Source organism: Caretta caretta, chromosome 1 (assembly GCF_965140235.1).
Source record: "Caretta caretta isolate rCarCar2 chromosome 1, rCarCar1.hap1, whole genome shotgun sequence".
NCBI classification, from domain to species: Eukaryota; Metazoa; Chordata; order Testudines; family Cheloniidae; genus Caretta; species Caretta caretta.
Genome location: NC_134206.1, coordinates 157951853 through 157967090, shown reverse-complemented (window position 1 = coordinate 157967090; position 15238 = coordinate 157951853). Strand labels below are relative to the sequence as shown.

The 15238-nt window shown below is 42.0% G+C and overlaps 1 protein-coding gene across 1 annotated transcript in view; it reads left to right on the top strand.

Moving 5' to 3' along the window:
• The first annotated feature begins 509 nt into the window (after positions 1 to 509).
• Positions 510 to 15238, top strand: part of RRP1B (ribosomal RNA processing 1B) — a 33032-nt gene continuing 18303 nt past the window's right edge. The window contains exons 1-6 of the mRNA XM_048865166.2: positions 510 to 1023; positions 6541 to 6623; positions 8141 to 8198; positions 9027 to 9112; positions 10962 to 11023; positions 13883 to 14012. Of these exons, the coding sequence (XP_048721123.2) occupies positions 525 to 1023; positions 6541 to 6623; positions 8141 to 8198; positions 9027 to 9112; positions 10962 to 11023; positions 13883 to 14012 (918 nt within the window). The 5' untranslated portion in view covers positions 510 to 524. The remainder of the gene's footprint in view (positions 1024 to 6540; positions 6624 to 8140; positions 8199 to 9026; positions 9113 to 10961; positions 11024 to 13882; positions 14013 to 15238) is intronic.

Below are 15238 nucleotides of genomic sequence, written 5' to 3'. Positions count from 1 at the left end.
CTGCATTGATCCATTTGTAGCAATGGCCTTGCTGCCTCACATCCCCATTTGTAAAATGGAAATAATAATACTTGTGCACCTTAATGGAAGTTGGCAGTGCTGGTCAGAGCAGCTGATACAAAGCAAAGAGATGACTAGTCGGTTTAAAATAAACATTAGAATTGTAGGGGAACGCTTTTTGTTAAACAGGGGCTTTCCGATTTCTGTCAAAAACCTAAAAGCATTCACTTCTCACCTGTGGGGTTTGTTTGCCTGGATTTTTCAGTCCATGTTTACTAATCCCTGAAGCTGTTTTTCCTAATCTAGGGTTTCAAGCAATGCAGTACCCAGTGGGCCGGGATGGGGGGCGGAGCGAGATAGTGCTTTATATACTGAAAAGCATCTGTGTCCAGCAAAAGTGCAGGGGGACTTTGGGCACCGCTTCTACGGAAGCCATGGGAGGGGGGTCGTTAAAATGTACAGCGTGCCTTGTTACCAGCTACAATTTGCGGCGGGTGGGCCAGGGAACGCTCAGTGTTGCAACAATGGCCTGGCAGGGCCTAAACTTAGGTGCTCTTCCTGCACCGTGGAGCAGCAGAGCCTACCAGCGCAGAACAGCCTCTGGGCTCCCCACAGCAAACCAAGCCGCTGTAGTGGCACAAACTGCAACCGGCACATTTTCCCAGCAGGCGGAAGCACCTGTCCAAGAGACTACTGGCCCTTTAAGAGCAGAACCCTCCCCGGAGAGACCGGCAACTTTTGCGACAGAGAGCGAGTGTGACGCAATCAGCGGGCGTTCGATGGAACGCGTCAGCCGGTTCCAGCGGGCCGGCGGGGGGGACGCCTTTCACCCAGCAGCGGGAGCGGGGGCGAAGGGGGATGGTGGAGCAGGGACCATGGCTCCTGCCGCCGCCGCCGCCGCCGCCGTGCAGCCGCCCGAGATCCAGTTCGCGCAGAGACTGGCCGCCAACGAGAAGCGGAGCCGGGACCGGGCGCTGAAGAAGCTGCGCGGCTACATCAGCCTCCGGACCCAGAGCCCGGCGGGTAAAGACTGGGAGAGGCGCGTGGTGGGCCGGGCACGTGGCGCTGGGGCGGGCCGCCGAGTATGGGGGGCAGTGGCAGCTCTGCGGAGACGCCGTGGGCGTAGGAGGCGCACGTGCCCGGGCCAAGGGTCGGGGCGGCTGAGGCAAGCACATGGGGCTCCGGGAGGCATCGACATTCGTGAAGGAGGGTGGGTAGCGCAGGCACGTGGGGTTGGCCCTGGCGGCAGACTGCTGAGGGGCAGGGGCGTTAGGGAAAGGAAGTGGAGTCACAGAATGTGTGAGAGGCAGGTGGAGTTGTTGGGAGCCTCTGAGAATGGAGATGTGGGGATGGCACGTGGTGTGTGGTGCAGCAGGGCCAGAGTAGGAGGGAGTAAGGGATGCTGCTGCTCAGATGGGAGCGGAGTGTCTTGTACTCGCCCATCTTTTCTAAAGAGAATTAGTATGCCCGGTGTCCCTATTTTATATTATTTTTGATTGACTTTTACCACAGGAAGCATTTTTCCTGAAATATAGTTCTACAAATGTGATGAGGATGATTAGCAGCTCTTAAGAGCACAGAGACTTCAAGTACTTGAACACGGACAATTAAATTTCCTTGGTGGACCATTTGTACAGTGGGTACACTTAAGTTTCTTGTGGCTTTAGAAATATTACAGGTTTCTTAGAGACTCCCCATTTTAAACACAGAATATCACTGGAACCAGAATGATTTATTCTTTTTAAGCTTGCTCATCGAACTTACATTTTGAAACTGCATGTAACCAGTTATGATTGCCAGAGGAGTACACGCATTTGAGCTCACAAATGAAGCACCCTAGTTGGATGACTGAGGAAATGTTAAGTGACAACATGCTTTAGAGTTGACAGCTGACTGAGGCCTCATCTACATTGAAAAATTAGATCAATGTGGCTAGGTCAGCTCTGGAAAACCTTTGTCTCCTGAGTGCTATGGGTATGCTGACCTAATCCCCAGTGTAAATGCGGCTAGGTGAGCGAAATAATTCCTCTGTCAACCTGACTGCTGCCTTGCGGAGAGATGGATTAACTACGTCAATAGAAAAACTCCTTCCGTGGATGCCACAAGCATCTGTGGTGTGACACTACAGCCGCGCAGGTGCAGCTCGATAGCCGTACCACTGCAGTATAGACCTACCCCGAGATGAATGGGTGTAATTCATAGCTGTTCCATGTTTTCCGCCTGACAATTCAACACTTTAGTTGTTTATGGGAGCACCCATTTACAATATGACTGTGTACCAAACTTGTTTGTAAATGTCTTGGTGTAGCTAATGTGGGCAGAATCCAGCCCCATCAATGTTAGCAATACCAGGCCATATTCTAGCAAGATTGGTGCACAACCATATTGCATGCCTTAATATACGGCTGCAATTACAGTGGAAAGAGGGATTTTAGGTCCTCTTTTCACCTCACTACGCATGTTGCTGGTTTGACCTCTTAGTGTAGACTAAGCATATTTTTACTCTGTTCAGGATTTCGCCACAATCCAAGGAGAGAGTTATGGGCCTGCATACACTTCAAGAATAAACACTATACGGTAACTCCTCACTTAACATTGTAGTTATGTTCCTGAAAATGCAACTTTAAGCGAAATGATGTTAAGCGAATCCAATTTCCCGATAAGAATTAATGTAGATTACCGGGGTGGGGGGGTAGGTTCTGGGGAAATTTTTTTCACCAGATAAAAGACTATATTATATTCAATTGTTTATTTAAAACTTATACTGAGTGTGTGTGTGTGTGTATATATATATATATATATATACACACACACACACAGACAGTATATGTTTTAAAACAAACAATTTAATAGTGGTACACAGCGATGATGATTGTGAAGCTTGGTTGAGGTGGTGAAGTCAGAGGGTGGGCTATTTCCCAGGGGATGCCATACTGCTAAATGATGACCTACCAATTGGCTGAGCCCTCAAGGGTTAATTCATTGTTGTTAAGGTACCCTCATACACTACAAGGCAGCAAAAATGGAGGGAGGGGAGACAGCATGGCAGACAGGGACACACACCGTGTGTGAGAGAGAAGCGCATTGCTCCTTTTCATACGCTGGCCCCACTTTTACGTACACTGCCTTTTTAAATTAATCAGCAAGCTGAGACAGCTGCTGCCAGGAAGCTTCCTCCGTCCTGAGCCCTGTCGTGTGTCCCCTGTGCTCTATGGAATATGGGGAAGTGGGGTGCAGGTGATAGCCTGCTGGGCAGCTACCACACAGGGAACTTAGGGGAGCGGGGAGCTGTTAGCGGGGCTGCCGGTCCACCCTGGTTCCAAGCCCCCACCAGCTAGCTCCAACAGGCAGCTCTTCCTGCAAGCAATGGACAAAGCAGGCGGCTGCCAAACAACGTTATAAGGGAGCATTGCACAACTTTTAAATGAGCATGTTCCCTAATTGATCAGCAATGAAACAAAGTTAACCGGGACGACTTTAAGTGAGGAGTTACTGTATTGGGTGACAACTATGGTATGTCCCCTAACAAGGTGGCTATGTAGATGAGCATTTAACACTCCATTGGGTCACATTTGAAAGGATTTCGTTGCAACTGGAAGAGCTAAAATCTTTTTTATTGTTTTAAAAGAAATTAAATTCTGCAGAAACCTGAAATGCAAGACACTGAATCCATTGTATGCATGGAAATTTAGTGTGTGCGGAGTACCAGGGCTCTTGCTAATATAATTACAAAATACTTAGATAAATATCAGCACCTCGTTTCTTAATTTGGATTCTTCATGGTTTTTTCACACTTTCTTTTTAAACCTTACCACTCAGTAATTGGGTGACTGAAGGGCTGAAAAGGGAATGAAAGGAGCCTTCTGTGGCTTCCCATCCTAGAGATCTACAATCTGTTAGAGCCTATCTAGATTAGGAAAACTTGCACCGGTATAGTTGTAGTGCTCTTATACCAGCACAAGCCCCAAGCGCAGAGATGCTTCACCAGTGTGACTTACGTTGGTGACTTGCTGAAGGCAAGTTGCACAGATGCATTCTGTCTACACTGCAGGTTTGCAGATACCCCAGGGCAACCTCCCCCCACACCGTAGAAGGGCTATTTCTGAGCTGTAGCTAACAATATATTTGTACCTGCACTAACTGAAACACTGCCCCTTCATGACACGATACCTATAACTTAATGCAGGCCTGCTATTATGCTCACTATGATCACTTTTAATATACACATGTAGTGATTATATTTTAATAATCCACCTGTGGGAAAAGAGCATAAGGAATTGATAGTGTTGCATTCTAAATGTTATCCTTGTGAAATAAAAATGTTTTAAAAGTCTGTCTCCTTACCCATGGAAAAGTTCCCCTTGATCTTTTCAAAATTTAACAACTGACATAATCTGTGACAGGCCTTATTATGGAGGCAGGAGTCATGACTCTATAGTTAAGGTTGTACATACCCTCGGACCTTCTTTCTGTTACATTGTTGTAAGTTGTTACTTAAAATGGTGTAAAGCAGAGCAGACCCAGGTTCAGTATCCATATGAAAAAACATCTGTCAAGCAGCAAAGCCTGTGTTTCAGAGAAGCTGCCAAAAACCTGAAACTATTATTTTGTAATCCACACGTAACCTATAACAGGATATCTATGTAAAACTCCAAAGAACAGTTTTTAATTTATATATGGCCGTTTTTTATCTTCAGAAGGTTGGTCTAGCTTGAATTGTACTGAAGATACATTGGCTTGATAGTCACATCTCATTTACAATTGCTAGGGAGCTATTTAAGTTTGTGGAGATTTTGGAGGAGCGGATCCTGCTGAGATATTCCCATAACTTGCTCATGTATCTATATACCAGCTAAAAGGCAGTCTTATTGTCACAGAACACCACCTTTTCTGAACATTTGCTTGGATGGCTGAAGCTGGCACAGTTTTTAAAATGTTGAGTATAGTCTCCTTTGGTTACAACTTACGATCTGAGCCTGATGGTTTTTCAAGGCTCACATGTAGCACTTCGCATGTTTCCGTCACCCACTTCTATTTCTTGTATTTGGAAATGTTGGTGGATCAGGCTGAAATGTGTGTTTTGATGTATGTTTGATATGGTACAGAAGTGATAGGGACTCTCAACTAGCACTCAAAGTCTTGTGGTGATAAATCCTATCTTAAACCTCAGTATCATTTTGCTATAATAGGCTCTGAGCACTATTTTTAGCATCACTAATATTAGAGAACCTAAAATATGTAGATGTTCAACTGGCTCTACTGATACTAGTTACTTTTAGAAGTCCACATGCCATAGCTTGGAATTGAGTGTAAGACCACTGCACAAATTCTAGTCAAAATTAGAGACTCTTGAATTTTTAGTTCTATGAGAGAGACTGAACAATTAAAATAAAGAGGTAATAATGTACCTCAAGTTTAATTTGTGACTAAAATGTTTTCATTGTATTTGTTTGTACAGCTTGATTTAGTAAAAAAGGGAATATGCCATATTTTGCTGATCACTAGAGGCTCACCTTCTATAGAGCACCTATATGTATCTCTTGACCTGTGCTACATGAAAAGTGAAACTTTCATTAAAAACATGGTCAAGGGAAATTTAGACCAATCTATGTGGACATAGAAATGGTAAGATACAATGGGAAGGAGAATACTAAACAGGAAGGGAATGCTACTTCCGTGTATCAAATTAAAAGGAAAACACAGTGCAGTGTGTTAAACCAGAAAAAAAGGAGCTGTGCAAGCTCAGAAAAAGAAACACTTTGTTCTAAATATAAACGTAACTTTTGCAATGCGGTGCATGGGGTTTCTACTGGTAAGCGTTCAACTCTCAGTACAATCAAAAGAACTTAATTACTATCTAGGTTTAGGACTGAGTCATGCTCAAAAATATTAAATGCGATTCAGTGATCTGCGTTCTAACACCGTTTTATCCCATCCACGACTGCTGACCACTGAGAAATCAGTTCAATGTTTGGACCACTTTAAAATAAGATTCCAAAACACAGACCCATTCTGAGAAATGTATAGATTGGGCGTTCGTGTTTCTTAGTGCAGTGACAGCCACTTACTCTCCCTGGTTTGTACTTCCCCTCTCATCCTTTCCATGCAAAATTAAATATGATGCCCTCACTAAAAATAACACTGAGACTTTGTTCCCTATAGTATGTTTTCTTGTAGTGCAATGCTGTGCTGGCAGGGGGATCGATCAGTATGACCTAACAGGTTTTTCCCATCTGTGACTTCAAAATCCTTGTTAGTGTGCTACATACTTTGTATGAGACAAGTTGGAGGCTTAAAGGCACTGTATCACTGTATTAACCACATTTTTCCAAAAGCAAAACCGTCATATTCGCTTCAGTTCCATTCAAAATAGGAGAAAAAATGTTTGCTGAAAAGGAACTGAAAGGGGTGGAAGAGGGTGAGGGGGAAATGAGAAATCTGCTTGTAAGCATTTGGTGGCAGGGTCTTTTTTTTTTTTCCTCTCTCTTTCTCTCCCCCCCCCCCCCCCCGGCATAATTTTTGTTGTTGTTTGCACTCTAGGTGGCTTCAGCCAAGAAGAATTATTAAAAATATGGAAAGGACTATTTTATTGTATGTGGATGCAGGATAAACCTCTGCTACAGGTACGTCATCCCATGGTTTTTTGTGTATATAATGGATATCCTTCTGAATTGCACCATGAAGATGTAGTGCCCTTTCATTTTGGGTAGCAACACTGACCCAATTTAACACTCTTGCCACATTTCATTCATAAGGGTAAGTTGGAATTAAGCGCATGTGGGAGAGTTAATTGTAACTGGTAGTCCTTCACTAAAAGGAGGTACCTGTAGATTTACTTGAGTGGGAGTGTAATTGGGTTTGGAATTTTCAGCAGCCTGTTCCAGGGAAATGTAAAACCTTTTCCTTCAAATTTTATTTTGTTTATGTACCCTCAGGAATTGTATTGGTTTGCGTATGACCTACCACAGTTGCCTCTATAAACAGAGTAGGAATCCTTTAACTACAGCATATCCTGGCCTCTGATTTAACCCAGTTTGAAAGTTTTGCTTGCCTTTTTTTTTTGTGTCAGGCTACAGAAGAGAACCCTTTTCTTTGTCACGAGGGATTCAAATAATCTTTCTTTCTCTTGCCATTTGGCTTCAACAATAATTTTCTTCAATCTGTATTGGTACAGTTTCTATCCTGGGGGAGCAGGGAACTTTAGAGTTTGTCATCCACTTTTGGAAGACTCTAGCGTTGCTCCTTGTCCCCCCTCTCCCCCCCCCCTTTTTTTAAGGTAGTTGGGGACGGGGAGGAAACTAAAGGTTAATAATTCTATTGAGGTAACTGATCTTTGGTGATATAGTCTTTCATTGTTCTCTCATAGGTCTCTGAAGCTGATCCCTCATGTAGTCCTAATTGTCCAAATCTAATTTTTTAGTGTAACAACTTTGGCCAGGAAGTTTGGATAACTTTCTCCCTTACCTTCAGTTCTAAGTGGGCTGTGTTGTACTCCATCCGGTGCCAGCTTACTTCCCTTCCATTGTCTGCAGATTCTTTGAAATTTGAGTGCCTCTTTGTATTCAACACTATGTAAGCATAGGGGAAGATGTTGATTCCTAACCTTAAAATCACTCCAAATCCCAGTAACTTCATTCCTTGCAACCGTTTAAATCGTCGTTTGCATAGCCAGTATTCATTTTGTAAAGAATACAGCGTGTGCTGCATATAATTGAGAACTTCATATTATCAGTGCTCATAAGGTTTTATACGGATTTGTAAACTCAAAGGTGTGCGTTTATTCTCCTGATGATCTAGTTTGGTCTGCTGCTGGAAAGAAGTTCTTTTGTAGACTTGTCAAGATGAACAGATCCTTGGTATCCTTGAGTCTTCTCTTATGTGTAATCCATACTAACAAAAGTGCAGCCACAGCATGGCAATGTAGGTTTAAAAAAACATTTTCAAGCTCGGGGTTGCTTTGTCATATTCACAACTACGTGAGAGTCTGTGTGTGTGGAAACATGAACTCTTATTCCTGCTACCTCAACACTTTTTTAGTATAAAGTTAATTTAAAAGTTTAGATTAACCAATGTTGTTTTGCCGCAGATCGGAAGGAGGCTAAACCCTGAAACAAGGTACTAACTTTATTTTATTTTTAAGGAGGAACTAGCAAGTACTATCTCCCAACTTATCCATGTCGTTCAGAATATAGAGGCTCGTAAGTTTACCATTTCATTTTGTTTTCTCTAATTTTTCTCCAAAGTGCCTTTGTATTTTGGGACTTTTAGCCAGTTGTCAGAGTCCAGAACAGAGACAGGTGGGGTGGTTGTTTATTTTGTTGTCTTTCTTTTCCAGCTGTCATCCAAGATTTGTTTGTGATTGCAGTGTATGAGGCAGGTCTCTGTCACATATTCAGAATCCAATCAGTTCTTCTTGTCTTGCTGAAGTTTGTTTGCAGTATGATAACAAGTGTGCTTATTACCAGTCTGACATAAAAAGTGCTCATATACAATGATAGGTAGTAATACAAAACCATAAGATTGCCTTTCTACTTCACTTTTATTCAGCTGCTGATTTGTTTTTATGTCTTTCACCTCAATTAAAAACAAAAATGGTTTTTGAACTGTAAGGCCCTGATTCAGTATTAAGGATGTGCCTAACTGCTTTGCTGAATCAGGGCCTAAATGGGTATAGGTACAACTTAGTGCAAAATCAACGCTTCCTTGTCCCTGGCGTAGATGTGCATTTTGCATTTAATGTTTTACAAAGATCAGTCACTGTAACTGTTTGCCACACCTATCTATGTAAAGTACTTGTTTGCTTCCTATTACTGTAGTATCTGAGCACCTTACAGTCTGTATTGTATCTATCCTCACAACAGTCTTGAGTATGTATTTCTAGGCTGGTGCTGAAACTGTTGGACCAGTATGTAGAGAAGTGTGGAAGAAAAATTAAGTTGGAAAAGTAGTCTCTCTCGGCTGCTTTCAGTAACAGAAAATAGTATTGGTGTTGAATGTGCACATTCACCCTTTTTGTTCTGTTGCAGAGCACCTGTTCATTCAGACCTTTTGGCAAACCATGAACCGTGAATGGAATGGGATAGACATACTGCGCCTTGATAAATACTACATGGTAATATTAACTTTTTTCAGGTGGTGGGGTGGTGGTTGTTTTTCTTTTTGGAGTGGGGGTGTGTGTGTGTGTGTGTGTATTTTGAATACTTTTAAAAATCTCGTGATTAATCACGATTAATGCTTTTTAGTCATTTGACAGCCCTATTTTAAATGTAACTATTTGTTTCCAATACTACTCACTATGACTTGAATCTTGATTCTTTGTTAAATAAAAGTATACGGTGCTTGTTTTCAATATAAAAATAGCTAAGTGCCTTGTGTCAAGCAGCACAGTGACCTGAAGTGTAATTGATAAACTGGTGTGCACTGTTTCTTTAGGTTTCAGAGTAACAGCCGTGTTAGTCTGTATTTGCAAAAAGAAAAGGAGTACTTGTGGCACCTTAGAGACTAACGAATTTATTTGAGCATAAGCTTTCGTGAGCTACAGCTCTCTTCATCGGATGCATACTGTGGAAAGTACAGAAGATCTTTTTATACACACAAACCATGAAAAAAGGGGTGTTTACCACTACAAAAGGTTTTCTCTCCCCCCCCATCCCACTCTCCTGCTGGTAATAGCTTATCTAAAGTGATCACTCTCCTTACAATGTGTATGATAATCAACTTGGGCCATTTCCAGCACAAATCCAGGTTTTCTCCCCACCCCCCCACAAACTCACTCTCCTGTTGGTAATAGCTTATCTAAAGTGATCACTCTCCTTACAATGTATATGATAATCAACTTGGGCCATTTCCATCATACACATTGTAAGGAGAGTGATCACTTTAGATAAGCTATTACCAGCAGGAGAGTGTGGGGGGGGGGGGAGAAAACCTTTTGTAGTGGTAAACACCCCTTTTTTCATGGTTTGTGTGTATAAAAAGATCTTCTGTACTTTCCACAGTATGCATCCAATGAAGTGAGCTGTAGCTCACGAAAGCTTATGCTCAAATAAATTGGTTAGTCTCTAAGGTGCCACAAGTACTCCTTTTCTTTTTGCTCATCAACATTAATATTTAAATAAAAGTAAGTCTACTTTAAGATTTTTCTGGAAGGTGCCATTTAAAAACAAAAAAAGGTACCATCTGTAGTAGTTAAACTTACCACAGTGTATTAGATTCCTAATTTTAATACAATATTTCCTATACTTAAGTATTGAAGTGAGGTAAATTAATTTTTAAAGGCATATTCTAAGCTTAAAATATCTATTAATGGAAATACACAGTAAAATCAGATTAGTATTTTAGTCTTCCAATTTTTATTTTTATTTCTTTTAAAAAAAGGAAGCTAAATTCAAAAACTTGCATTATTGTAGTGTTATGGTTGAGAAGTTAACTACTCCAAATTGAGAACATCAAAAATGTAAAGTTCCTAGAGGTTAATTTATTATGGCTGTTACATATGTAGTGTTCCTGTCTCTTAATTAAATGTATATACAACAGGACAAACTAATGTTAGTATGAAGTTGTTAACATTTTCAATTGGTTTGAATTTATTAAATTGGAATTTCTATAAATGGGAAAGTGGGGAATGCACCTTCACTGCTTTGGAGGATTTTTGGGGTGGGGGAGCAGCATAGAACAGTGCGGAGGGATGTACTATGGTCACTGTATTTTGTTTGGCTTGCAATGTAATGACAGCAAATAGTGATGCTGTTGGAACTTTAGATCACACGCTGCCTGTACCCCATCTCCCAGTAGTGGAGAGACTTCTCGTGTATTCATGAAAGAACCTTTCCAGCAAACTTTGTGGGCCATAAAAAGCTCAACTAAAGAGTCTGCCTATGTGACTGTCAGAGTAGCTATTTTATTGACTCTCAAATAGTTAGAAAACTGTAGTGTCATATAACAAATCTTCTGCTTTATAGCTAATCCGCATGGTTTTGAGGCAGTCCTTCGAGGTACTGAAAAGAAATGGATGGGATGAAAGGTAAATGAACTGTTAGATGTATAATAAAGAAGTTACATGGTTTGCCCATATCAAAAATATTTTAATTCAACATGCCTTCTTCCTCTCAGGATGGCTCTTCTTAGTCGTTGGCTTTCTTTGTTCTGTACACTGATTTTATGCAACACAAACCATCCCAGACTTGCTAAATATTACAATATTTTCACCCTTGCTCAAGTATTCCTTCAAAGATATTGCCTTCACTTACCCCTCACTCTGCCCTGGTGACTGCCACATAGGGCACCAGGCTGCTGACCATCTTGGTAGCAAGATCTTTCTGCACTTCTGCTGATACAGTCCTCAAAACTCAGTGCTGAATTGAGAAATGTTTGATCCTTCAAGGGACATATGCATCTTTTCTCATATCACAATCACAGCTTTCCCAAGCTGCTCCGAGTAATCCCTGTACTATTTGGTACAGCTACACATAACACAGGGAACATGGCTGGAGTGCATGCAGATAAATGCTGGATATTCAAATCTGTGAAGCACAACACCAACAATGCTGCGTTCTTTTAGTTCTCCTTATCTATTTATTGCGGCACCATGCTACTGAATCCTTCATAATAATATTTCTAGCTCCAGGGTACAGAGTTACGGTTGCATTGTGGGTATGTTGTGTACTGTAAATTCATATTTCCTGGTTTCCAGAGAAATAAGTATAAGTGCACTTGACGTTCTGGAAGAGCATGAGGTAACTTTAACTCCATTTTAACAGAAGTGTCTGGGCACTCAGTTTCCAGGGGGGTTGGTTTTTTTATTTGTTTCAGTACCCCTATGAACCACAACACAGCTCTCCCCCCTCCACCGCCTTGTTGGTAATGATCAACTCAACAACAACATCCACTGGCCATGTTAGTCCCTTCTCTGCCCCTGTATCCTTTTCTCATCTTGCCTCTTTTCCTGCGCAGCACAGCCACGCTCTCTCTCCTCCCCATGTAGAGCCAAGTGTTGGCATGAGACCTGAAGGTTGAGGAGCCAGGGAGAGGATGCAGAAACAGTTCAGGGGCTAACCTGGAGTCAGTGGGGATGTGATTTTGTTTTGTTTGTTTTTAAAGGGAGGGACAGATGAATATGGATGTGGCCAGGTGTAGCGGGACAGAGTTAAGTCCCTTGTACATCCCCAGTGTACAGCTCTCACCCCAAAACTCTTCTGCTCTGACCTCCCCTTCTCCTATAGGAGCAGAGGGAAGGGTGAGCCTGGAACCCCTTCCCCACTGCTTGGGGGAGCTGGGGATTTCTGGATTCTTTCTCCAGTCAGGGAGCAGTGGAGGGAAGGAGAAGGGAGCCCCCTTTGGGCCAGTGGAGCTGCCAGAGGGAGGAATGGTGGGCAATGGGAGCTATTTGTGGGGGAGGCCAGAGATGACTCCACTTGCCTTCCACTCACCCCCAGGTATGTCAGTAGAGGGAAGGTGCCCAACTTCCCCTCTTCCCTCCCTTGTGGTTAAAGTACTTTTTTTGGAAAGCCAGTACTTTGTCAACTTCCAGTCATCAAACTGGGTTTTCAAAAACATAGTATTGGAATGATCCCCATTGGATTGTTGTTCCCTCTGTGGGCTGTGCCCTGGCACAGCGAAAGCGGCAGAGCCTTTATCCTGCACCCTCCCCAAACCCCACAATCCCTGCACTGCTCCAGTACCCCCTCTCACTGCTACAACACCTCCCCCTCCCCCTTTAGCCCTTACCACTGTATCAAACAAGATACAAGAATCTGGAAATGTTAGGATCAGTTCACGTTGGGGTGCTGTGTATCAGGAACTAAATGACCGAGGGACTTGTTTTCCTTCGTTCATACTCATTGTTCAGGATGTTTACAGTATCCCAATTGCTTCCTAGAGTCTGTCATCTTCCTTTTGATTAATTAATGCTAATTTCTTTGATTTTATTTTATAAGTACCATCAATCTGTATGTGGCTTTCAGAGCACTTCAAAATCTCTTAAACTAGAAATGTTGGTCTCAGATGGGAAGAAACTTCTAGGCTTAGAGCAAGGAGCATGCACAACATACATGCTTTGACAGCTGCCAAGGACAGAGCTCAAACACCCAGTGCCTGAGTGTTGCCAAGATTCAATGATCACGTCATATCTCCCTGAGCCACTCAATTATCCTGACAGCAGGCTGACTGGAAACCCTTTTGCTTTTAACAGGCCCTAGTTTTGCAGGGCATGTGTATTTCTCTTTGCCTTGAGCTACTGATGATCCGATCCCAAATTCCGAAACTAATTCTAAAGAACTTCAATATAACACACCCAAAGGGGCAATGGGAGCCAGACACTATGTAAGATAAATTCTGAACAGCTGAGATCAGTTTGGAGAGGACTAGAGCTATAGCCTGAGCCCCAGGTGTGCACACAAAGAAAATTAGAAGAGCTAGACTTATTTTGTAAAATGCTGGGTGGGGGGGGGGGTTAGGAGGAGTTGTATCATGGGAACCCCTGGCTCAGATGACCCCAAATCTGGACCCTCTCACCACCACAAGACACAGTAAGTTTAAAGGCATTCTGAGTCAGCATATGGATTCTCGAGCACTTAGAACAGTCTTTTAAACGATAAAAGAGACTAAACCTTAACTAAAACAGAGTTGCCACTCCACTATATTCACTTGTGTTGCGTGGATTTCCTTACTGCCGGCAAACAATATTCTGACCCCAGGAAACTCTGACAATAACAATTTTTTTAAGCAGTAAAATTGTGACTGGACTTCTCTGAATATTTTCTTTATTTCTGACAAGTGTCAAAAAGCCACCTTTTAGCAGTTGGTGAAAAAGCAAACTAAACCCAGACTTTTAAATTTATGTATCCTGCTTGCCTTTTTTTTTTCTTTTTTTTTTTCTTTTCAGTCTGATTGAGCCATTTCTGCATCTGTTAATGAAGGAAGTTATACACCCAGAGAGTAATGCTCCCAGTGGGATAAAATTCCATTTTATTGACATTTATCTGGAAGAACTGGCTAAAGCTGGAGCCAAGGAGGTAGAAAACACATTATAATTGTCTTTGTGATTGCTATATTATATAACTGTCTTTTATCAGTGTTTTTAAATTCTAGTTTATTTATATTCAATTGTTTTAAATATAACTCATTAACACTGAAGAAATTTCTAAAATCCTGTTTCCTTATCGCTATTTATGCTGCTAAGTTTTGCATTTTTCTGAGCTTGGACAAGGAACATAAATTGGTCACTTTCCAATTCTCATGCTCTGGTACAAATGCTCCAATTTTAGATTGTAAATATAATGAGGGAATCTTTTTGATTTTGACTCCCTTCCCCCCCCCCCCTTTTTGGAGAGAGAAAAGAATAAAAGAAAGAAAACCCAATTGTTTCTGTTGGGATTTTAAAATTTTTCATCACTCCTTCCTTTTATAAAAATTCACGTTGAGCCCATACTTCACCTGACCCTTTAACCACATACATTGTAGAGATTCAAAATCTAATTTTACAACTGTCTTCAATTACTTGGGCACTACTGGCTTCAGACATGTGCATTTTGATAGACTGCCCCATAAAGAAGAAGTTACACAATTTGCCAGATACCAACAATATCTTTAATTTAGTTTGCCTGTTATCTCTTTCAGTATAGACCTTCCTCTGTCTTTGCAATAGCCAATAAGACTTAAGAAAGCAGCAGAATTTTGTGGCAGTCTAAAGTCTGATTCTACAGCAGCTACTGTGGAATTCTGCTGCAGGAATCTGAATTCTGCAGATCATTTAATTATTACTTGAAATCCCTCCCCACAATGTCACTCTTCTTAGCCTGGTATGGAGGCTGCAGGGACTCCTCCCTATACTAACTTGTAGCCTTCGCTTTGCTAGTCCATATGTGGTGCTGCTGGCAGATGCCCTCCTGGTAACTCTTTTCTCTTTAACAGGCAAGATGTTAGCAGTTTTGTAGCAGTGCTCTCTAAAGAAGAGACCGCAGAATGCAAAGGGTGACCTGGCAGGTGTAGGCAGTGGGGGGCAGGAGAGGGAAAGCTTCTGTAGTAGGGGACAGTGTCTACAATCAGGGCTCTAATTCAGCAACAGTTTCTCCAGCCCTAGAATTGCATAGAGTTCATAAGGCCTATGACTGAGACTTTCAAAACAGTCTAAGGGATTTAGATTAATTGTAATGAAAGATGTGTGTAAATCCCCTAGATTGCTTTGAAAGTCTCAGCCTATATTCCTATGTTGACCTTAGTAAAGGGATCAGATCTTACT